Source organism: Neopsephotus bourkii, unplaced genomic scaffold (genome assembly GCF_033783945.1).
Source record: "Neopsephotus bourkii isolate Nb327-2 ecotype Australia unplaced genomic scaffold, CSIRO-AGI_Nbou_v1 NB_1600, whole genome shotgun sequence".
Classification (NCBI taxonomy): domain Eukaryota; kingdom Metazoa; phylum Chordata; class Aves; order Psittaciformes; family Psittacidae; genus Neopsephotus; species Neopsephotus bourkii.
Genome location: NW_026902076.1, coordinates 5,860,772 through 5,885,422, shown reverse-complemented (window position 1 = coordinate 5,885,422; position 24,651 = coordinate 5,860,772). Strand labels below are relative to the sequence as shown.

The 24,651-nt window shown below is 41.9% G+C and overlaps 2 protein-coding genes across 5 annotated transcripts in view; one reads left to right on the top strand and one right to left on the bottom strand.

Moving 5' to 3' along the window:
- MFSD2B (MFSD2 lysolipid transporter B, sphingolipid) overlaps positions 1-10,852 on the top strand; it is a 34,793-nt gene extending 23,941 nt beyond the window's left edge. For all 3 annotated transcript variants that reach the window (XM_061372340.1, XM_061372343.1, XM_061372341.1), the window contains 5 exons: positions 1,490-1,570; positions 5,561-5,670; positions 6,964-7,107; positions 8,657-8,833; positions 9,854-10,852. In XM_061372340.1, the coding sequence (XP_061228324.1) occupies positions 1,490-1,570; positions 5,561-5,670; positions 6,964-7,107; positions 8,657-8,833; positions 9,854-9,905 (564 nt within the window). In that variant the 3' untranslated portion in view covers positions 9,906-10,852. The remainder of the gene's footprint in view (positions 1-1,489; positions 1,571-5,560; positions 5,671-6,963; positions 7,108-8,656; positions 8,834-9,853) is intronic.
- A 3,966-nt stretch (positions 10,853-14,818) lies between these two features.
- Positions 14,819-23,571, bottom strand: WDCP (WD repeat and coiled coil containing). Of its 2 annotated transcripts, XM_061372338.1 has the most exons (4): positions 23,344-23,566; positions 19,118-20,993; positions 17,467-17,584; positions 14,819-15,423 (listed from the first exon to the last, which is right to left on the bottom strand). In XM_061372338.1, the coding sequence occupies exons 2-4, from the start codon at positions 20,972-20,974 to the stop codon at positions 15,152-15,154; spliced, it is 2,247 nt and encodes a 748-aa protein (XP_061228322.1). In that variant the 5' UTR covers positions 20,975-20,993; positions 23,344-23,566; the 3' UTR covers positions 14,819-15,151. The 2 variants fall into 2 exon arrangements, with proteins under 2 accessions (XP_061228322.1, XP_061228323.1); XM_061372339.1 differs by lacking the exon at positions 17,467-17,584 and having other exon boundaries at positions 15,210-15,423; positions 23,344-23,571.
- Between the last annotated feature and the right edge of the window lie 1,080 nt (positions 23,572-24,651).

Sequence of the window (24,651 nt, the reverse complement as noted above, 5' to 3'; positions counted from 1 at the left end):
TTTAATGCTTTGAAGTTTTTCATTTATTCCTTGCTGCTTTTACCTGTCAGTCACTTTCTGCTCCTATAAAGGGCAAAAGCTGCTGCCAGAAAGGAGGTCTGGAATTTTAACTCCTTTTCCCTTTCCCCACTCTGATATGCAGAGAAAGATATGAAGATTAAACAACCTTAGTTTGTGTATTCATACATATGAACCTTCTGGGCTAGGCAGCTTGCAAGGATAAATATTTGAGATATCCAGAGATATGAAGATTCCTCTCCAAAGCAGTCAGCAGTATGATAAAAAGATCCTTTTAGAGAACCTTTTTTCTTGCAGAGGTAGAATTCTGCTTGCTTAGGTGATACTTATAATTCAGTTACACACTGCTCCTGTATTGTATTATTTATGTTATGATTACAAGTAGTATTAGTTGAAAACTTCATGCTTCTGACCAAAGGCCTTTTAACACAAGTATAACATTTAAAGTTGCATAATTCCTAGGATATGCATGTGCTGCAATTTTGAAATATGCTGTAGGGAATTTGTCTGCCATGTAGAATATGGCAGCAGTCATTTTCAGAGAAGCTGTTACTTGATTTCTGACCCATTTGGCAGAAAGAATTGTAGAAACATGTTAGGGAAACTTCATTTCCACTTCTTTGTCCCAGCCTCCCACCCTTTCTACCCCTTTTTTATTCTTCCTTTCCCATGTTATAAGACAGATATTTTCCAGTGATTAAAATGTTGGAGAGCAAAGGGATGATTGCTGGGCATCTTGAGGATCTGCAAGTAGTTGACCCGAAGCAGAGAGACAAGAGACAGTAAAGTCAGTAAAGAGTGGAATATAACTGAGATAACATTTGAATTTAGTTAAACTGTAAGACTATCATTAGTAGCAATACTTTAGTGCATTGTTACTGTGTTGCCTTGTTGTTGTAAGTGGTTGTTCTTGCTGCTACCAGGTGAGTATTAGAGTATATGAAATGGTAAGTAGCTATTGGTAAGCAGCAGAATGTAAACAGCTGTTTCTCTCAGAGGTTGTTCCTAAGACAAAACACGTTGTATGGGATATGTACTGTAAGTATATCTTAAGATAAGTGTATATTGTGCTTCAGCTTTCTTCCTGTATGATGGGGTAGAGCTGAATTTATGTATCATTTGTGAGGTCCAGAGAATGAGGCAAAACACATTAGCACGAAATATGACTATTTGCAATGTGTTTGAGCTTCAAGGACTCTGTCATGTGTAGCTTTAGCTGTGGTGGCTTACATTAGGAAATTTTAGGACACTGCCTTCTGGTATTTGACTCTGGAAAACCCTCTGAGGCTTTTTTGTTTGTAATAATATATAATAGTGAATAATAAAAACCAACCAAACACTCAAAGGATGAGGAGAAACAGGAACCTGCGAGTGCACCTTCCTTTCAGGCTGTAATGTATTAGACAAAAAGATATCTGTTAGCTCTACAGCTGAAGACAACCATTCAGGTATGTTTTTTTGTCCACTGTAGGTATCAGCAGCTGTGAGCATTCCTTTCTGGCAGAAGATCCTGCAGCGATTTGGCAAGAAGTGTGCAGCATTTGGGATTGCGGTAAGCAAATTTTTTGAGAGAAAAATCTGCTTGCACTCACTTCATTTGACAACTGGAGCCACTTCAGGAGCTCTTTCAAGTGTTTATAACCTCAAGCTACATGAAATTTGCTCCGTTTCAGAGTTCGTTTTAAATCATTGTACCAAATTTCAGACAGATTCCAAGTTTCCAAGAGAAACTTTTGAGAAATAGATTGATGCTGAAGTGAGGCTCCAGTTTATTTAAGAATCTTTGCAAGCTCTGCTTTTGTCTGCACTCAGAAGTGAACCCCAGTGAGGTTTTGTCAATCTGAGGCAACACAAATCTGAATTTATAAGTTATCTGTTGTATAAGGCTTGTTTTGTCTTTGTATATGGTGCTGAGTTGACTACATCTGTAATCCAGTGGCAGAGGAGAAAACAGAAGTCTGTTGCACATCCTTCACCAGAAACATGAGAAGGAGGGGGTTTCCACATCCCTCTGAACAGAGATGGACATGGACAGTTATTAGTGAAATAAAGAAATAGGTGACCTACCTGAGAAAAGAAGTTTGGTTTAACTATTACACAGCTCTGCAAAGACGGCTCAGTGAGCCTGACCTCATCTCTGATGGATTATTTTAAGTCCTTCACTTACTGCAGACAGCAGCAATTTTCTGTCATCATCCTCAGTGAGTCATTGTGTAGGCCTGTTCCTCCCTATTTTTCCCGTTTACCTTCAATTACTTATGAAAGAGGAAAGAAAAATTGTCTGCCTTGTGCACAACAAAGCATGAGGACTTGGAAAATCCAGCCTGAAGTTGTATGTCAAAATCTGAACAAAGCTGAAAAATTTAGGTCTGGTGACAATTACTGAATATAATTGAACACTTACAATTTTTGAAATTAAGATCTGTGTGTTGGAATGACTTCCAAGAATCAGAAGTAACTTTAAAACCCAAGTTCCAAATATTGGAACATTATGTGTTTTGAAGTAGACATCTGGAATCCAATACCCATCCTCATTTCTTTTTACCGCTTGAGCAAAGAGAATTGCCAAAAGCAGTATTGGACTACTGACTGGACCAGGGCATGCAGACTTGCTCCATAGGAAATCTCTGTCTACTTAACTACAAAATAAGCTTTCTTCAACCAACTTGGCTCTGTAAATTTAGTTTAACATGACTGGAAAGCCTGTCAGCACCTCTGTAAACATGGTTTAACTTAATTTTACAGTCCAATTGGTTGACTGTATTATGGTGTAAGTGGGGGCTGGACTGAAAAAAGTCATCTCGCTATTTCACCTTGTAGATGTTTCCCAAGGGACTCTCTGTGTGCTCAGTGATGGATTTTGTGTCTGGCAATGCAGCACAGGGGCTTCCTATACTACCACCTTGTGTGATTGGTACAACTATCTATTCTGTCACCGTGAAATAAAATCACATCATTTAAGGCTCCTACTTTTATCACTGGGGGATGTCCTTCTGGAAAGTAAGGAGACAGGGCAGAAAGCAATGGGGGTTTTTTTCTGCAAAACTTCACTCAGCTTTCAGGGTGAAAATATAATTTGAAACTCAGTTTCCTGGGAAAAAAAATAAGATAAAAGAAAAATCGCACTGTTCCAGACTAATTTTTCCTGCTAAAGTGGTTGTATGTTGAAGAGACCCTTTACAGAACATAGAAGACAGGGTAGATAAGCAACAAGAATCTTGGCTTCCTTCCACAGATACTGCTCCCTTTTTACTCATTCCTCCACAAGAGGTGACCAACAGTCTAAGTGCTGACTAAATATCTAAACTTCCCAGAATTTTAAAGCTTAGACTTTCTAGAAGTACAGGGTCATACGCAAGCAGGATGCTTGATAGCATTCTTCCCATGATCAGGTGCACAGGATTATTCTCTTCTTCTGTGTGCTATGTTCATTTAGATTGTCTGCTCTGCCCTTATGGGGCAAAAATTGAACTTAAAATCAGTAAGTCTGTCTGCTGGTAACTGGAGGTAATGAGAAATTTTAAGAAGTGTGGCAGCTTTTTGGCTCATGGTTTTGTCGAGGTGTCCAAAAGTAGAAGATCACGCGCTCTCACAACTCTAGCTCCCATCCTAGCCAATAATAGCTTTTGACTGTAGATTTTGGAGGATTTAGTAAAAAATAAAAACAAATCCAAAATGGCCACCAGTCTTTTCACCTTGCCACATATACACTGTTGTTTATTTGCCAACTGTCAGCACTGTGCAGCATGGAGGCACATCACTGGGTGAATCGTGGCTGTGCAAACCCTTTTACCCTCTTCGTTCACATTTCCATTCACATTCTAGGTGCACCTTTTGCTGATTTGCCCTTTGTGACATGGTGCTGCTCAGGCCAGTAGTACTTTCAGCATCCCAGAAGAGTGACCTTCCATAGTGCTGTTAGGGAATGGATGGAAGACGCATTATAACTGTAGGATATTGTTTATGACTCGGAGGGCAGCAGCTCTGTCACTAGGGAGCAGAGTGCAAATAATGAAGTGCTTGCTCTGCAAGTAGAAAAGAAGGAGGTGCATTAGCTGTTTATTGCAGCAGGAACACTGCCCCAGTGATTCTGGTGCCATTGCATGAGTGAGACATTGTAGCCTCAGTCCTCTGAGCCATGCTTCTCTTTCAATAGAAAATTACACTTACAATGATGATTATTATTATCAATCTAGACTTTTGTTTAAGTGCTTTGTTTTCTGGGTGGGTGCCCCATGTGGAGCATAAGACTGTCGTAAAATTGCTTATAGGCAACATAAAATCTTGTATTGATGGAGTGCTCTCTTGTGGTGAAATAACGATTTTGCTACAGCAGTGGGCTAATACAAGGATAAGCTGGCTGTGCTGGGAACCTGCAGTCAGGAAAGGTTATTTTCTGCCTCCTTAGGTTAGGATCAAATGCTTTAGATGGGAAATGCATTTAAACATAAACATAATGGATTAGACTCCAGGACTCCCAGAATCACTTACCATACAGTTCTGTAAATAGCAGCGCTTAGGGGAATCACTGTCTGTGAAAGCTCTTCTCATACCTTCAGCTCCCAGCCTGCAAGTATAGAGGATTGGAACACTTAATGTTAAACTAATCCCCCATCATTAAAAAGCCCTGTAGATAAGCCCTTGGTTCTGAATTGTACATGTGCTGTGCCCATGGTTCACAGGCATGGGAGATGGAGCATGTACGAGACAGCTGGGCTGTATGCATTCAATCAGCATTTAAAAGTGGATTTTCACTCCTGTAAGCCGATTGCTTCAAGCTGAAGTTGAGGAAATCTGGTGGCATATCTAGCTGTATGGAATGTGAGTAAACCACACTGCCTTCTTGCTTTTAGTTATTAGCAAGTACCTAGATTGCTTTATTGTGGTCACTGGAAACAAATGTGTAAGCAGACTGTTCGTTCAAGACCTAAGTTATCTGCAAAATGGAATATTTACAGTTTAAAATGATTATTGAGCCTCTCCCCTTGGAATGCAGTGTGGTGATGTTTCAAGGTTTGTCTCTAATACTAACTGAAATAGTTCCACTGGTCTAGAATAGAAATTGGTGTTTGGTCATCTCTATTACTAAATAGGCAGGAGTATCTAAACACAAGCTGGTGAGCCATCTCCCAAGAAGAATCTGGCTACAGGCTGGGAACCTGCCCACTTAAGTGCTCTTCACAAAGTATTTATATGGCAACACTTCTTTTGGAGACTATGAATGTTTAGGAGTATGAATGTGGCCAGGGTTTGCCAGTTGGCTTCGTGACTGATAAATAGGCTCTCAGGACTGTTTAACTTACTAGTGCAGTTATAGCCCTAATACTGCAAACAGAAAAAGCACTACAATGTCCTGTTTTTTCTGATTGTTTTGGATAGGTGAACACAGATTGGTTCAGAGCTCTCCAAAATACTGAAGTATTCGGCATTGCTGTGTGTGAACTGCTATGTAACACAATCTTGTATTTTGAAGGAAACAATCTGTATATCATTGAGCAGTGCATACTGTTAAGTCAGATGTACTGTTTTTCTTCTCCTTCAGTGGATGACTCCTTTTGCAGTCATGCTAGTCACCATTCCGAACCTCATCCTGGCTTACTTTGTGGCCTTTGTCTCTGGTCTGAGCATCGCAGCATCTCTTCTGTTGCCATGGTAAGAGAATTTTATATTTGAGGTGAGAAAGATATATGTCTACAGCACGTGTATGCACTACTGCATGGAATTTACCTCCAAAAGTGACAGAATTTGGCAAGAGTCACTTCTTTCAAGAATCTTTTCCTGCTTTTATAATAGGTGCTATTTGCAATAACATGACTTCGGTTGCCCTGTTGCTAACAGATTGCATCTACTGTAACCGTAGTGGCTCTTTGTACATAAGAGTGTGAAGATGAATCAATAATCTAAGAAGCTATAGAGCATGTGACAACAGCAAATCAGATGCTTACGTTTGGTTTGTAATAGAACTACAAGAATGATGAGTTAGATAAACCAATTAATGCTGAGCAATTAAGAACATAGCATAACTTTATCTCTGCTTGAGCAGTCAGTTGTCTGTTATGGATCAGATAACACAAGGGTATGATTAAAAGAAACTGAGAATTCAAGGTCCTTGGCTCTTGAAGACTGAAAATATGTGGGGGGAAAAAAATACATAAAGATGCCCATGATCTTAAGGTCCTTTCCATCCCTAACTATTCTATGATTCTATGAGCAGGATGGGACATGTCCTGTCCAGTTGAAATAATTACTCTTCAGATCAAATTGACCAGAAAGTAAGATGGTTGCTGACAGCACTTACATTACTCATTCGCACAATGCCCTAAAAACTCCCAAGAGATCACGGAAACATAATTTGAAATAAGCTGTCAGACTACATAAGCTTTTCTACAGAGAGGGTGAGAAACCCTTTTTTCCAGCAGTAAATCATGACATATACTGGAAATAAAATGTCAAGTCACAGTTGACATTTGAACAGCTTCCATTCTGGTTCCTCATTACCAAATTCAGTCTCTTTGAAGTAGAGAGAGAATAGGTCTCATTGGTTTCTGAAAATTTTGTTAGCTTGTCAGAAGAGTTATTTCAGAGTAAAACTGTTCAGACATTGAGTCCCTTGAAATCTTAAGGAACATGGAGTTTTGTTGTTCTTATTTTCTTAATATCACAATTTCTGATTGGAATGACTGCCAGTCTAAAGAATTCTGTCACCTCCCAGCAAGTGTTTGACAGTTTTTTGGTGTTTTTCTGCATTGTAGCATGTGGCCATGCATTTTTTACATGGATTTTTACCCTCCTGTACAGCAGCAGGAGTTTTATAACTGGATTCTTTCATGTGCATGCCTGCATCAGTCAGATCTTACAAAAGGAGGAGGGTGTACTCTTTCAGTAACTTCAGACTTTGAGAAGAGATTTTGGCTTGAGTTTTTCTTTTATCTTGCTCGTCTCTAGGTCAATGCTGCCTGATGTTGTTGATAACTTTCGCCTGCAGAATCCTCATGGAAAAGGACATGAAACTATTTTCTATTCTTCTTACGTTTTCTTTACCAAGATGTCAGCAGGAATTGGCTTAGGAATTTCTGCAGCGGGACTGGAGTAAGTAACACTATGTTTCCAGTTAGTGGATCCACTCTGAAAGCATTCTGAGGTTACACTGCCTTTACCCTGTGGAGTTAATTGCCTTTTTGCTGTGAGCCTGAAAATGCCAGCAGCTCCAGATGGCTGACCACTAAAGATGGGATTGTTATCTAGGCCACACCACGAAGTGTTAAGTCACCTGCCCTAACATGTTTCAGTACAGAAAGACCTGACTTCCCTTTAGATTTTTTCTGCTTTCCAAATTACTCCTGTAAAGTTTAGTGGCTTATATGAATAAAGAACTAAACCTGAAAGCTCAGCAGATGAAGGTCCGACACAAGTGATACAACTGCTTTGTGCATTCCCTGTTGCATCTGGGTTGGACTACGTATACAAGCTTGTTAAGTCTTTATGTGGATTGGAGTGCTTTCAGAGGTGCCTAGTGGCCTGTTCAGCGTAAAAGGATCACCAATCCTGAACGGTTTTAGGGAATACCAGTCAGAATCAGGAGCAGTCTTTCTAACAGCTCTGCACATCACCTAGACCATCTCACTTTGGAAGATGCTTTGTGTTCTCCTTTCACTTTTGCCTTGTTTGTTGTAACTAGACAGGCTGAAAAGTGGTCAGCCATCTTCTGCCCTACTTTTGTACATGACCTAGCAGAAGGGGCCTTTTTTAGCTTCTACAGCACACAAGCACACAATAAACGCTTAGAAGGGAACTTGTCTGAAATACTGTCTAGCCCTTGGCTCCAAGTTAGGTTTTGGTAACCAGAATGTTTTGCTTCAGGGCCTTCAGCTGAAACTGCTAAATAACAGTCAGTGCTTGGCTGAACATTCTGGGCTTAGGAATTTTAGATGCTTGCTGCTAACAGCCTCAAACAAATCACTGTTCTCCCATTAGCCCCTTTTCAATGACATTCCATTTAGCTCCTAGCAATTTCCCAAGGCAGATGTTTGTGGGAGAACACAGAAGACAAAGCGACGCTGAATGAGCTGTAGCTTTCATAGGTGCATGTTTAGAGGAAAATAATCTCATTCCACAAATTGGGAATGGGAATTTGAGTATTTCAGCAGTTGTGGAACTGCATGGAAACCCTGAATCAATGAACTGCAAGTGTTTACCTAATTCTAACCACTTGAGTAAATTTGTCTATCTTGAGAAGAGTGCTTAAGGGTGGGTTTAATTTAAAGTTAATTATTGCTATTGAAATTGGTCAGATTACTTACATACTTTTAAAGTGGAGCTTAAATACTTTGCTGAATATTAATAGGAAACACATAAAAGAGTGATTTCCTCACGTGGGATTCCATGCTTCTCTTAGTAGTTAAATGTTACATAATGAGAAAATACGGAGGTAATGCAGATATCTGAAATTGAGCACAAAAATGAGATTTGAGCAACAAGATTTCAAACATGTAGTGGGGGGAAGGACAAAAGAAAGGATTAGGAAAAAATGGGAGAAAAGTCTTGAAGAGTGTTGGGGGAAAAAAGGGAACCTTCAGATGAACAACTGCCGTTTAGCTTTGGGCACACGTACACACCACTGTTATTTCCATTTGTTTAGGTTTACTGGATACAAGCCAGGGATATGCAGACAACCCAATGATGTGATCCTTACACTGAAAATCCTCATTGGAGCAGTCCCTGCTATCCTCATCTTTGTAGGTTTATTTATACTTATTTTCTACCCAATCACTGAAGAAAGCCGAAGAGAAACAAAGCTTGCACTTGAGGTGTTAAGGTAGGTTTGAACTGGCAGCAAACAGCAGTAACATCACTGCAGCAGCTCATTGTCATACTGAGCAAAAAATTGTTAGTTACCAACATACACTTCTATACTCCTTACAACAAAACAAAATAACACTCTATTAATTGAATTATGGAATGCATGGTACCATTACGTGCTCCAGCGTCTTTTTTTTGTAGTGTAATACTACCTGCTTAGAGGGCTATTTGTTAGATATGTCAGATATATTTTATTTTTTCTCTGGTCTGGTGCACATAGCACTATTGCAGTAGTGTTTCAAGCCAAAAATGAAGAATATTTTACATAGATAAAATACAATTTACTTGTATATAAAAGAAAATGGGATTCTTTACTGCATTCTTAGTGCTCGTGGCATACAAGAAACATCCAAACCATTTCAGAGGCGTAGGCAGGAAAGACTGTGGGAGAAAATGAAAGGACAGCTTTGAGCTGTTCTTTCCCTTTTTATTGTATTACTGTCCTTTCCTCCCCTTTCTTCACTCTCCAACAAAAATCTTGCTTACCTCAAAATCATCCACCTCTGTCAAATGAAGCCTTGATACACTGAGGACATAAGTAAGAACAGTCTATCCTAGCAGACTGATGGATTAAATATTGAAATACGTTGTTACTCTGTCTTGTTTTTATTATCCCAAATTACTGGAACTGGAAACAGATTTCCATCCTAGGGGAATAATTCCAGGGCCTGAGCATGGGTGTCTGGGACCAGTTAATTGCCTGAAGGTATCTAAGATACCTGCATGGGATTGGCACATATGCCCCAGGCCTCTTGTGCACCAGCTGCCTTCTTGAGAAGCAGCTGCAGACAGGAGGGGGTAGGCTAAACCATCTAAAACAGGACTGGTCCCTCTGATTAGGTACTGTAGTCACTGTTCAGAATAACTGAACCTTGCTAGTGGTGCTCAATTGTTTGAGATTGCCAAACTCTAGTTCGGTTAGTTAGCAATAAAAGCCAGAAGTCTGTTCATGTGTCCTTTGTTCTGCTTTTAACAGGAGAAGCCATCAAAGCACAGACACCCTGGACAAAGAGGATACCTCAGTCTGAAAGCTGTGAATACGATGACTTTCCAAATACAGTCTCACATCTCACGCACAAACTCTGTGAGAGTCTCCCAGGTCATTTCTCTGCTCACATTTTATCAAAAAGGATAAAGGATGATTCTGACACAGTCAGAGAAGAAATCAAGAGAGAACACCACCGTGCAAAAGAGATATCTAACTCTATGCGCTGTGCTAAAAAAGACATTACAAATGTTCAGGAATGCGAGCTGTTGAAAGCTTGGGGTTTTTTGTTTGTCTGTCGGTGATTAATGGAAAGCTGTGATCTGACTGCAACAGGAAATTCTATGGACTTGTAGGTCAGGGGAAAAGGATGTAAATACTATGCACCACCCAAATTTTAACTTGTGATATATCTCAGCCTTAGGGGCTGGGACGGATTTTGAGCATAATTTCTACCTATAAATTGCACACTAGTGTATCTGGAAAGCACTTTGGAATACTAGAATATACTATAAAGTTAGGATTTATTTTGTTTTGAAATGGAGCAAATCACAGATGCAGACGTTTTGAGGGTTTTCTCACAAAGAGTTTTTCTGCAAGAGATTTTGATGTAATTTATAAGTTATACATATAAGTTTATAACATATAAATTTATAGTTTTTATAAGAAATAGACCCTTATATTTCCCATTACCGGAGTTCTTTGCTTCTGAAACCTGTAAACTGATCTTTGTCAGAGAATGAGCACTGAACATTTTCAAATCAGTATCTTCACTCGGGATACCCACAATCAGTAGTACCCTCCAAAAATTCCAGGAATAAAGGCCATTCAATTTTCTGGCCTTTGAGTAATCATGATAGTCACCCATTTCTCACATCATGTAGGCTTTCTGCCTCACAAAACACCATGACATGGCTGTTGAATCTCATCTTGCACACAGTGTTTTATAGTGATGAGGTTTAACCTGGCTTTTAAATGGTGATTTTTTTTTTCAGTTACATTACCTGAAAATTCATTTCTACTACAGATTGTGAACCCTGCTGATTCTGAGCAGTGAACCTGTTTTATAGATGCCTAAGCTTAGGTAGGACTTTCACTTTCTGGAGCACTTCAGTTCAGACTGATCATTCTGGATGTCTTCTATAGAGAAACTGAGATCTCCAGAGGCTAGCTCCAAGCTTAAGCTAAAATGATTGGAATCTGAAGACATATCTATATCTAGAGGGGAGAGTGCTGAATCCAAGAGTTGAAGGCTTGTTCGCCTTGAAGACATTAGCACTATGCAAGACAAGACATGAATTTACAGCCCACTGGCTTCATTCTCTGAGTATGTGGGAGGGTGCCTTTATTTTGTACTAGAAGTGCCTTTGGCTTGCTGCTGCTTGGGAGCGCTTGCAGTGAGTGTGTCACTGGGGACAGTGACCACAAATAATTCACTCCGGGCCATCTGGGAAGTTATTTAGTGCTGGGACTGGAAACTGAAAGCTTTTACTGAAAGAAACTGTGAAGTACAATCAGTGCATCCACTGCATGTCTCATTAAGTTTAATACTGAAACCTTTTCAGGCAGGTTTGAAGGCTGTGGCCTAATGAACTGTACTAGTTCAGCAAAACACTTGATTATGAGTGACCTTTTAAGGATATATTTTGAGTGTGTGTGGGTAAAAGTTAACTGTGTTTAAGACTTCTGCTGAATTGACATCAAAGGCTGGGGTTTTTTTTTTCCTTGTTTTGGTTCTTGGACAAATCAAAATTTGTATGCCTGGGGCATGTGTGTTCACAACAATAAAAACCATAAGCCTGTTTACAGTTTTGAGCCTGATGGAATTTGAAATAGCAGATTTAGTGCACCTGGAACTAGGTAAGTTATGTAGTAATCTCACATAGCTCCAAAACATCTTAGAAAACAGCTTTGGGGTTTTGATTTATTCTGTAATATTTGTAATATTCTGTAATATTTTTGAATAGTCATCTTTAAAATCAACCAGAAGTCCCAGTAAAGGCTGGTTATGTTTTCAGCTGCTATAAATCTGTAGCTACAAGGCAGTGGATCTGTGTCAGTTTATGTAAGCCAAATACTTAGCCCAGTGATAAAAGGGTTGCAGAAACTGCTGGCTGTGCTTGATTGGTGTTATTTCAATGTGGCTTAAGGTATTATTTCTAGATCAGTTATGCAGTTGCCTCTAAATCGCACAACACCCCACCTGAATTCAGTCACTTTTAAGATAAACTTGGTTGATTGTAAACTGTTTTCTTCTCCACAGAGACAATGTGATAGTTATCTCACCAAGATGTACTTAGTTCTCACTTTGTATATGGTATCAATAATGGGAACTGCCAAAAGAAAGTAGAAAGCCTCCATAGATTAATTTTAGTAGAGTTTTTTATCTTTTGAGCATCTCATTATTTTGATTATCAGAGCTGTATTTTTGTTGAGAAAATGAATGTATTTTTGTAAATAAAAAGAATGGAAGAGTAAGTGCAGGGTAACAATTTTAATTATTATTATTTCAGGGCTCAGTGTTGGTGCTGTAAAATGAATGAACTTTCTTTGTCTCCTTGTCAGTTTTAAATGACATGTATGTCTCCTATACAATTCAGAACATATGACTGAAAGAAGCAGATTCTTACATTGACAGCCATTCAGATTAAACACTAATCTAATATAAAACTCCTGCCTGGGACTGAATGGCAGTAACAAAGGCCAGGTGAGTCCCCAGGGGTTCTCATGCAAGTAATACCCAAATACGGTCGCAAGTACATGGGAGATTGGATTAAACCAGCTGAGTGCCTAATGGACAGCACTTCCCCACCTGCATGCAATCAGTTTGAACAGATTTACACAAACTGAGTAAGAAAAGGATAACGGAGCTACATGTCAGCAGTAGTCCCCCATAAGGCAAACCATTGCACTTGCTGAAATGTAGTGATGGCAGTCCAAATCTTCTATGCTGGGCTGATCGCTGGTGTAGTTAGTAGCTGAACCAGTCACTATTCTTCTCTTCCAGGTTCACCCCCCTTGTAGTGCCTGCCTAAAATCTGCATTGAAACTCACCAAGGTTATACCAGCTTTCTGAGTATTCTGCTGGTGACCTGTCACGCTGCAGGTTGCAGCTGCCCAGGTAGGTGAGCTGTCATCCCCTCCCAGGCACTGCTGTCAGCACCCACCACAGCCATGCCTGCTGCCTGGCTGTGTCCTGCCTGACCCTGGGCTTGCTGACCATCCACAGCTTAGGTGGATTAGATCGCTTCTGCTGAGTCCCTGACTTTGAGGGGTGAGTATCACCTTGGACATCTGTTCCAGGGAGTCCAGAAGTTTGGGACCTTCAGTGACAGGTCACTGGGGTTTCAGGCAGGGCTCTGTAGATTTGAGTACTAACACCTTAAATCATTCCTGCACCGTGTAAGAATCTCTGGTAAATTCAATCCCAGCTGCATCCTCTCATCTCTATTCACCTTCTGCATTCAAAGGAAAATGGTTGAAGTGGACATTGTTTTAAAGCCAAACCCTGTTTTTTTGGGTTCATAGGTTGTTTCCAAGTATCACTTGTTCATCTCCTTTTCTACTTGCCTTTTTGGGCTCTAGATAGAAACTGCAAAATTAAATCAGTCTTTATCAGAGGAAGAGTTTCCTTAAGAGAAACTCAGGTCCTCTAAGACCTGGTATTTGCTGTCCAGTCTATTGAAGATAAGGCAAAAGCAAGTTAGTTCCAAGTCTCATGCTGGCAAGTACAGCCAGCAGCAGCCTAGCACACAGTGGCCAATCACATACCTCATATGAATTTCATATCATAGTTATGTAAAAACCAAAGTCTTACAATAGTCTCTCCCTTCAGAAAACTTCTGGAGTGTTTCTTTTCATGTAATCTTTTCTAACCCTTTTGGTGAACTGTCTGGAAGAAGTTAGCTGGTTATCCCAGTGCATGTATTCATAAAGAATACTTGGTACACTTGGAGCACTGAGCCCCACATCACCTATATAAAGGTTGTTATTGACCCATATTACAGCTCAGCTAAATAGAAAAAGCAATTAATTTACCAGTGGTATCTTAGCAAGAGACAACAGCCTGAGCTGCAGCTTCTGCCAGTTCCTGCCCCCATCCCCCTGTGTTAGACCGTGGTGACTTCCACCTGCTTGCACATCCCTCTCTGAAATTTTCTGCATTGGGAAGTAAATTGTTACCATCAGCATTATGCTTGATTCATTTTACACCTATAGTGACATACTGGGTCTGGCTGGGATGGAGTTGGTTTCCCTCACCGCAGCCTGTAGGGTGCTTTGGATCTGTGACCAAAGCAGGGCTGGCAACATCCTGATGTTTTGGCTACTGCTCCCACAGCATTGAAGCTGAGGCTTCCTCTTTGTCCTGCTCTGCCCCACCAGCAAGGTGCCCAAAAACCTCGTAGGTGACAAAGCTGGGACAGCTGACCCTAGGGATGTCCCATATGGCATCATGCTTAGTAATAAAAGTTGTGAGAGGACATACAGAGTTATGGCACTTGTTTTGCCAAGCAGCAGTTCCAAATGATGGACCTTGCTTTCCCACAAGCTGCTGGACAGCTGCCTGCCAACAGGACATGCTGAATAAACTTCTTGTTTACTTGTACATGCAACTTATTTTATCAAAGTGCTTTTATCTCAACCCATGAGTTCTTGCTTTTGCCCTTCTAATTCTCTCCCCAGCCGCACAGAAGCTCAGCTGCCAGCTGGGCTCAACCCAACACAGAAGATGACAAATATGAAGTCACTTCTCCAAATCTACACAGAGAAGCAAGCAAGGAGAAGCATGATAGGTGAGCACACGCTTGGGATATCCCACATGATCTGTACACCTGAACTAGTGCTTACACCCTTGGCAACACCAGTGCAAAACACATGCACTTCTGGAGGCCCTGTTCCTAAATAACACGTGTCTTATTTCAGGCTTTGACAGAAGTGAAGAAAGGGAAAACAATGCAGCTTTTTCAAAGGATTTATTATGGAAGTTTACTCTCATCTAAAACCACCAACATAATCAAAGTTCAAGATGGAAAATTTAGCTCGGAAGCTTCTAAGAATGCGTGTTTTCAACCAGTGGTACAAAGCCCTAGTCTGTTCTGCAAGACACTCATTAAAAAAACACTACTTAGTATAAAAAAGCTTCCAAGAATCAAATAAATAATTTGCAACAAAAACCCCTATGGAAATCCAACAGATTTGAGACACACTGCTGTTCAGAACTGCAGTCCTATGCAGAGAGTTCAAAACTCTCTCATTGTCAGAAAGGCATTACAAAACCACTGTCAGAAATCACATTTTACTGCTGGGCTGTTTTGAAGGACTGCTGTCATCTAAAGCCTTGGAGGAGCAGTCTATGAGGACTTCCAAGGAACTTGTGATATCCAGACTTTCCGAAGAAGCGGGTCTGCACCTTTCTGTGGAACTGATGATGTCCAAAGTTTTGGAAGAACGGGAACCGTAGCCTTTTGCACTGGCATCTCTCACCACTATCTCCTGCATGGATGTAAACAGCAGCGGAACAAAGCCCTCGCTGTCGGCGGAGAGAACAATCCAAGATGAACCTGTGAAGACATGAAAATGTCTGTTTGTAAGTTTTCATGTAATTAGCTATGTTTGAGGTATAAACCACATTGCTTCTAAAATTAAACTTGCTTCTGCATGTTTACAGTTTTTCTAGGGGGAAAAGAAAGTATGTGGAGATACAGGTTGCATAATCTCAAACCTACAGGGCGGTTGATAACTATGTGAAATACCTCCTTGACCAATTGGAGGTGAGACTATAATAGAGACTTCAAATATGGAATAGGAATGAAATTCTGAATAGAATCCATAAGACTTGTTTTAGGTAGGTATTTATAAGCTACTTCACATTTCTTAATCTGTACAGATACCGTGAACAGGAGAAATCTATTAAATGACAAATGAAGATAATAAAACAATTTAGAAACTGCTTCTATTACGTAATTTCCATACATTTAATTCCAATAAATGCAAGGAAGAAATATTGTCCTGCACTGTGCAAAACCCACGTCTCTGGTCCCTTGGCTGTTTGACTTCACATGATCATTAGCATTATTTTTACCATTTGAAATTGTTTACTGAATCCAAAACACTGATTTCTACCAAGTCACAGAAACCAGAAAATTTTCATGCTTGTACCCATTAAGTTGATGAAGAAATAAAATTGAGCTCAGGGAGGGTGAGGGAATTCAGAGAAATTCAGAGAAACGTTTCCAGCTGTTTGCAAATTTACATTACGTACTTCATGTCACAAGTAAGGTCATGAGAAGATTGTATCTTAAAAGCATGCAACTCCTTAATCTTTTGGCTTAATAACTCATTCAGACCAAACCTGAAGATCAGTACAATTTGGGAAATTGAAAATACCATTTCTATTTTGCCCATTTACCTAGTAACATTTGTAAAATTAATAAAGAAAATGATGGCAACACTGCTTGCTTTAAAAATGTATCTAGAAAGGTTAGTCATAGGATGACTGGGGGATGGTGGGAGACATTTAGGTTAGATAGAAGGAAGAAATTTATTACCATGAGGGTGCAAGAGAAGCTGTGGCAGTGTTCAAGGCCAGGCTGGATGGGGCTTTGGGCAACCTGGCCTAGTGGAAGGTGTCCCTGCCCATGGCAGAGGGGTTGGAACTACATGATCTTTAAGGTCCCTTCCAACCCAAAACATTCTGTGATTCCATGATGACTGTTCTTTCCTGGGCAGCCAATTCTGTTAATTTTAGAAAGAAGCTGAACTAACACTGGTAATGGGGACATTTTTCTTGCGAGAAGGAAAAGTTGTTCAAGTCTGGTAGCTCAAATTAAAATTCCAGTCTGAAAAACTAAGAGATCAGTGTTTACCAGAGTGCCTGCTGTTATAACTGAGTGTATCGCATGGTTCTGGGTTGTGCCACAGCATAGGGACAGTTGCTCAATAATCTTGAGCAGACAGCAGACACCAAAGGCAGGTAGGTGGAATATCTGTAGTACAGAGAATATCTGTAGTAGTGGGATACCATGTTCCAAAAGTATATGCTCTACCTTTGCCAGAAGTAAGAGACAGAACTGATACATGGGATGAACAGAGAACAGCAGAGAACGTGACAGCAATAGAAAGGTAGTTCTCTTCACAGCAAAAACAAAAGTCAAACATACTGCTAGAAGTTATAGAGTCACTTTTGTGTTTATAAAAAACGACAAGATTTCTTAAAGGAGACCAGATACTGGAACTACAGATTAAAACATAGAAAACTGTATTCCAAAGCCACCAGTCAACTCTAACCCACTCACTACTCAGACTTCGTTATTTAGAATAGCTGAAAACATAAATAAAAATACTGGGTGGCAGTAATTTTCCTGCACAACTATTTGATACGGGGTATCAATATGTAAAACTGGGCTATTTTTTTATGATGTAAAAAGTAAAAGCCCAGAGAAGAATCTTCATGTTATAAACCAAATGAGAAAACTGCTTATCAATAATCTTTCATTACTTATTCCTTGGGTTTTTTTCCAGATGGGATGATGCATATTGCTACTGCTCCCTGAGAATGTTGCCTGTGTTTAAAGTGCTTGTATTATTGGATAATTACAACATACCGTGTTGCATTTCTACAAGAGAGAGATTAAATATCTGCTGGACTGTATTTAAACGGAGTTTGCCACCACAAAGAATAACAGCTCGTCTTTCATCTGAATCACTTCTGGAAAGCTGCTTCTGTAAAGAAAGAAAGAATCATTAGATACCATGATGTATATTTAAGCAGAGATGGCAAAACACCATTAATCAAAACAGGATCACAGACATCCCTTCAACTGCAGCATTTACAGAAAGGCAAGTGCTACATTGATTCAGACCCATGTGCAAGATTTATAGTCCAATGCCTCAGCTTTCAAAATGACAATCTGTGAGTGATGGTAACAAGTAGCTGTGCTTACTCAGCATGCATCAGAACAACAAATAGGAAATCCTACACTGCTGCTGAAGAAACCATGAGCTTCCCACCATCTGTGAGGGACATTTTCCTGGGGAGTCTGTAAAGCTGCAGGTTTTCCATCCTCCCCCCTCCCTGATCCACAGCTTCAGAAGTGGTGAGAGCTCCTGCCCATGAATGTTTGGGATGAGGAACGGACAAATCAGAAGGGCTTCTTTGCCTCACCTCTGAGCATCACTGCCCTAAGCCTTAAAATCAAGAAGTGTCTTCAAAGCACACCCACCATGGGGCAGAGCAAAGCCTTTTTAAAACCTGCCAAAGAGCAGTTGTTACCAGAACTATAAACTCCATGTTGGATAAAATCCACACAATTACATCACTTCCCAGGGAAGCCTTGATAATGCCTCCAGGTCATGGCAAAAACACAATGGAGTAAATTCTGACTCTTCTTCCATGCTGTGGACAGACCAATCCACACACAAGGAGGGCATGTGGTGCCTGCTGTCTGCTCAGATTACTGTCCCTATGCTGTGGCACAACCCAGAACTGTGTGATAACACTCAGTTATAACAGCAGGCACTCTGGTAGACACTGATCTCTTAGTTTTTCAGACTGGAATTTTAATTTGAGCTACAAGACTTGAACAACTTTTCTTTCTTGCAAAAAAAATGTCCCCATTACCGGTGTTAGTTCAGCTTCTTTCTAAAATTAACAGAAATGGCTGCCCAGGAAAGAACAGTCATCATGGAATCACAGAATGGTTTGGATTGGAAGGGACCTTAAAGATCATGTAGTTCCAACCCCCTGCCATGGGCAGGGACACCTTCCACTAGAGCAAGTTGCTCAAAGCCTCATCCAACCTGGCCTTGAACACTGTCAGGGTTGGGGCAGCCACAGCTTCTATGAGCAACCTGTGCCAGTGCCTCACTGCCCTCACAGAGAACAGTTTCTTCCCACCATCTAATCTAAATATCCCCTCTTTCAGCCTAAAGCCATTTCCCCTCATCCTATCCCTAACATGCTCTTGTAAAAAGTCCCTCTCCAGATATCTTGCTGGCCCCTTTAGGTACTGGAAGCTACACTTAAGGTCTCCCTGGAGTCTTCTCCAGGCTGAACAGGCTGAATATGAGATTCCTGTTGGATTCACCCGCATGCACTGAAATCATTCATAGATATCGATTTGCATAGGCTAAACATTCATAGGATATCATTCTCTCTGCACAGTCTGACAGGAGTTCATGTTTTAAATCTGTACGAAGAACAGACATCCATAAATAAGATTTTTTTATCATTAAGGCTTCCAATATTAAAATTACCTGGCAGGTGATGTTAATAAAAGAGGGTTCCTGAGAAGATGGGTATATTGGAAGATTTCTCTTCCCAGATTTTAGCAGCTCAGTTAATTCACAGAGATGATGCTGTAATTCTGTGAAGTTACCAGACAGTTTTTCAACATTTTTTGAAAAGTAACTTGCTTCCTTTTCACATAATAAGTTATTCTTGTAAGAATTGGGTACTTTGAAAGCTGCATCTGCCTGTCTTTTTGGAGATGTTGGCTTGACAGAAGATGCCAGGGATGTGGCAGACAGTGCCGCTGCTCGATTAACTGGTTCAGCGTCGAGACACTCAACTGCTGGAGAACAACTCATGGAAATCTTATCTTTCAGGTCACTCATGTTTGACAAGCTTTGTTCATAAACAGGACTCTTAATTTCTTCAATGAGTTTCCTTTTGCTGGTAGGGGACCGAATGGCAGCACGATCTGGCATCAAGAGTCCACGGCTGAGAGGGTGAATGTCTCTAGAGAGATCATGCTGTATGTTAGAAAGGTTCAAATCGGAGCTCCCATTAACTGATGCTGATGTTGAAGGCCCCATTTCGAATATTAGTTCCTTAATCATCAGTCTTATCATATATTTGTCTGATCTTGAAGAAGGAAGAAATGCAGGGTCAGTGAATCTTTGTTTTCCAACCAGTATCAGTAACAATTTATTGGTCAAGAAGCACAGCCCCTTTGGTTTCTCATTTTTCTCTAGCTGAATTTGTTGAATATTGGGTAAATTGGATGAAGTCAGTGAATAGACTAAAATAACGTTACAAGTATTGGAGGCAACTGATACAATTTGAGTTTGGGGGTCAAAAGCCATTATATCAGGAACCAGAATGCCTGGGATGCTAACTTTTTTGGTAGAGGTAACCTTTCTCTCAAATGTCACCAAGATGAGATGGGAAGAATCCTGGCCGCTTCCCGTTAGGTAGTCCTTGGGCCGCAGATGCAGAAGAGGACTGGAATCAGTGCTCTGCTTGCTAGAAAGTATGTGAGTTAGATCCACAGGGGATGCAACAACAGACAGGGGCTTCTCTGAGTCTAGTGACTTCTTCCCCCCATCCATGGAATACTCTTCCTCACCACATAAGCTGGACTGCGAGGGGAAGGACTCTGTTTCAATGCTGGCTGGAACTTCAAATGCCACACCAGCATTTAAGCCACAGATCTTGTCCAGAGGAAGCTCGGTAGCAACAGCAACTTGGAAATTTAGAGTAGCTTCCACAGCACAGACGTAGCCTCCCACATCAAAGATTGGGCAAAAAGAACAAGCACTCAGTGTTTTCTGAGCATCATCCCAAATGTAAGAATGAAGGGCACTGCCTACTCCCACCACTAGGCGATTGCCTTCCTTTGTCCAACAAGCACAGTGGATGAGGCCACTGCCTTTAATATCTGCGTTAACTCTGGAGCTGTTGAGGTGAACAGAGTGTAGGACAGAAGCATCCTGTGTAGTTAGCACAGCCAGGATCTCCTTCTTGGGATGCCACACACAGCCCTGGGGGAGCACTGGGAATGGCTCACTGATGTCGCATATCTGGGATACCAAGAGCTTATTTCTTTCTGTAGCATTAAAACAGAGCTGCCAAATGGTGATATGCTTTTTGTGTTGCACAGCGAGCAGAGCTGGGGTGTCAGGGGGACACGGGCCCCAGTAGAGTCCATGGACATGATCAAACTGACCAACAACACTCGAGTCACCAAATTCTGGGTCTCCTTTATGAAGGTGTAAAGCAGTCAGTATCACCTGTTTCCCATCTGTCCAGGCAATGCCATGCACAGGGTGAATTGCTTGATATAAGGCATTAAGGCCAGTTCTCAGCAGCTTTGCCTTTCCCAGCTCCATGATTTTTCATGCGAGACATCTGAATAAATCAGGATATAAAGAAAAACAAATTTATTTTGTAGGGATAAATTTTATGTAGAGGACAGAGGCCAGTACCCATATGAGCATTTAGATTGTGACGCTGCCAGTGCTGGGCTCCTCCTTCCAGTAAAGTCAATACACACATAATGTTCACCTGTGCTGAATCCCCAAGGTTTTTTTTGTTTATGATGTTTCAACAATGAAACATGATTCTAAGGAAAACCCTCTGCTGTTTACACAGGCTCAGTCTACTGCATTTCCACCACAAGATCAGTCCTTCCATTCACATCAACAGGGTGCTGCTTCTCAGTATTTCTGAATGACACCAGCATTAAAAAGTCTCAAAATATCAGCTCTCACTCTCAACTTCATGGGCTGTCTATGCTTAGATAATGTAACCCCTTACAAGTATAACCAAGGATTAATGCATTATCTAGATCTGATCCTGTATTATAGTGGGTGAGAACAAGGCACCTGTATGCTTATTCCAAAAAGCTTTCTCCAAAAGCAAATGCAATTTTGAAGAAAGTTAGGATCAAAGCAAGATTATTCTTAGGAAATAAATGAGAATTTAAAATAATTTGTAACACAGGAGAGGGACAGACCCATCTACCTCAGGCACCAGCCGTACTATGACAGCATATGAATGTCTCTCAGTCTTTAACATCCTCCAATGCAATCCCTTTTTTCCCTTTTCCTAAGTGATTCAGCACCTTTCTGTCAAAGCTCACAAACCACTTTATAGCTCACTACTGTTTGTTGGGTAGAAGGGATGAAAGCAATAAGCAGCTGATTGTGCCTGCAACCTGGTATTTCCATACCTACATATCCATACAAAACTATACAGACACTTTTAAATGCCTTATATATTATTTACTCTGGGAACATTTTCATAATCTGGATATTGCTTTAAGAGTACTTATTTTCATATTGTCCTGCAAGCAGAAATTACTGGTTCATAGGAAGGAAATGAAGCCACAGAAAACCTTCATTCCACTATCTTTGAAAGATGGATTACGTGATTTGCCTGATTAGAGTCTTTTCTATATAACAACTTCAAAAAGGAGAATGGGAAGCTGCCATAAATAATTATTCTCTGTAACCTGGAACCAGAGACATCCAGAAACCACATGCAAAACACCAAAACTTCAGAAAAGTTTAGGATTTCACACATATTTCTAGTTTTTTAGCTGTAAGCAATCCCTGCTCTGTGCACAGAAGCCAGTTCAAAGGAACCGATGGTTTCCTCACTTAAGATTCTCCATAGGATTTGACTCAGCTACAAAGCCACAACACAAGTTGAAGCTTTAGTAAGAAATATGACAAAGAAGACAGTGTTTGAGAAAGTTAAACTGGAAGAGTTTATCACAACATGCAGGGCCTGGCACTATTTGGTATTTTAATTAACTATTTGTGGGTGATCCCAAACTTGGAGGAAGAAGATTGAGAAAGATTTCAGAGACTAAAATTAGGCAGAAAAAGTTGTGTAATGATGATCAAGAGAGCGTCTTCTCAAACTCATAACAAGTGCAAAATGGTATACTTAGCAAAGAAAAAACCCAGAGCCTTGATATCTCCTGAGTAATAACTCCCTGAGTAGCAGTACAGCAAAAAGAATCTGGCTTACAAATCACAAATCGATTTGGCTCTCATACTGAATGTTTCACTTATGTGAAAATGTTGCCAAGTAAGAGAGTATCATTCTGGAATGTTTTTAATAGGGATGCCATACTCAAGGGAGATATTGGCCCCACTTCCACAGAGGTAACAGTATCTTCACTCGAGTCCTGTGCCTAGTTCTGATTTTAACAGTCCAATCATGATGGAGATGCTTACCAGAGCTCAGGGACCAGAGAAACACAAGAAGCAAGTTCACTCAGTTTGGAGGAGAATGTGAGTGGAAGCTTGCAAACACCCACTGGTCTCCTGACAAGAGAACACTGACCCCCTTGTTCTCCAGGTCTGCTCCAGATAGTGAGAGATAATAATCAGCTTAGTTTCAACAAAGGAGATTTAGGTCAGCTATTAAGGAAAAATTCTAGCTATAAGTGATAGCTAAGCACTGAAGCAGGTTACCTTGGAGGGGGCAAGAAGGCACTCCATGAATTTTATTATGTCTAAGAGCCAGTTAAGTAAACATCTGTCAGGGGTAAGTTCAAGTACCCTGGATCTTGCTCTTGCTAAGACAGCATCCAACATACTTTCCAATTAACTTCACCATCTACCTGGCTCTCTAAACTCCAGTATGACCGATCCCAACCTTGTTCAGCAACCACCACTTGCAAGAAATCAAAACACTGGCTGTTCACGCTTTAGTGAACACATGCACGCTGCTGGGCAACACTTACGGGAGATGACACCGTGCCTCAGAAGATACACCACGTTTCTAAGCCTCCTGGGCCACCTGGGCAGCCTCCTGTGATACACCAGCCATTCTGTCCTCTCCCCAGCCCACCTGGAAAAGCAAAAGCAGCAAGATGCCCACTGGCCAGTGCCCAAACCCCTAGCCCTCCACCACTTCCACACCGGCACCTCGAGGCGTGCTGCCACCGCTGAGGCCCGCCCCAGCCACATCCCTCCTCACGGTCCCTCCTCACCTCACGCCCTCGTACCGCGCCCCGCTCCACGGAGGTACCTGCCCAAGCCCCTCTGGCGGGCACCGGGGAGACGCTGTGGGGCTCTTCTGGGGAGGCACCGGGCGCAGAGAGGATTCAAACCCAACCGCCCGCCCCGCCGCTCCCTGCGCGGGCCCGCCTGCACAGATACTCCCCCTTTCCCACAGCAGCCCGCCCGCTCCGCTTCCGCCCGGCCACGGCCGGCAACCTCACGGCTCCGCCACGCTCCGGCTGGGCGGTACCCGCGGCCGCACACCGTAGCCACGCTGCGGAGAGGAGCGCTCGCCCTTGCCGAGCACTGACAGGCCAAGCCCGGCCCAGCCCGGCCCCGCCCCGCCCCGCCTCCCGGGCCGGCCCCGCCCCGCCTCCCGGGCCGGCCCCCAACCACGCGGCCGCACCCTGCGCTCTAGCGGGACATGCTGAGCTCTATGGCCCAGCGGGCGGTACCTCCGAGAGGCCGGCGCTAGAACTACAACTCCCGGGAGGCAATGGGGCGGCGCGGTGACGTGTATCCCGTCACCTGTCTCACCCCACCGCCACTGCCTTGGAGGCGTGCTTCTGGGTGCCGCAGTGGTGGCCGCGGATGAAGGGGCCGGTCGCCTTGCCGCTGCCGTGTGACATGTCTAGCCCACAGTACCCTACCCCGCCGAGTATCCCATTGCGGGAGGGGTGTCTGGAACACCACCACGGTGACTGGCCTGGTCTGGCTACCAGGGGTCGGTTCAGCCCCTTGCGTCAGGAGGGTATAGCATAGGTGGGTCCTGCGGGCCGGCAGGCATAGCAGTGGCCTGAGCGCAGAGCCTGCAAGTGTCAACAGTTATTTGGGTCCTTCTGCGAAAGATAAAGATGCAAAATGGAATATGTGCCTGCAAGAAATCTGGAAAGGGACATTTTACAAGGGCATGTAGGGATGGGACAAGGGGGAATGGCTTTAAGCTGAAAGGGGAGATTTGGGTTAGGTATTCGGAAGCTCCTTATTATGAGGGTGCTGAGGTGCTAGCAAAGGCTGCAAGAGGAGCTGTGGCTGCCCCATCCCTGCCA

Coding starts and splice junctions, on each gene's coding strand:
- WDCP (XM_061372338.1), bottom strand. CDS start 20,974: ATGGAGCTGGGAAAGGCAAAGCTGCTGAGAACTGGCCTTAATGCCTTA. Junction 17,585..19,117: donor TTATTAACATCACCTGCCAG/GTAATTTTAATA, acceptor CTTTCTTTACAG/AAGCAGCTTTCCAGAAGTGA. Junction 15,424..17,466: donor TCTTGTAGAAATGCAACACG/GTATGTTGTAAT, acceptor ATGTCTTCACAG/GTTCATCTTGGATTGTTCTC.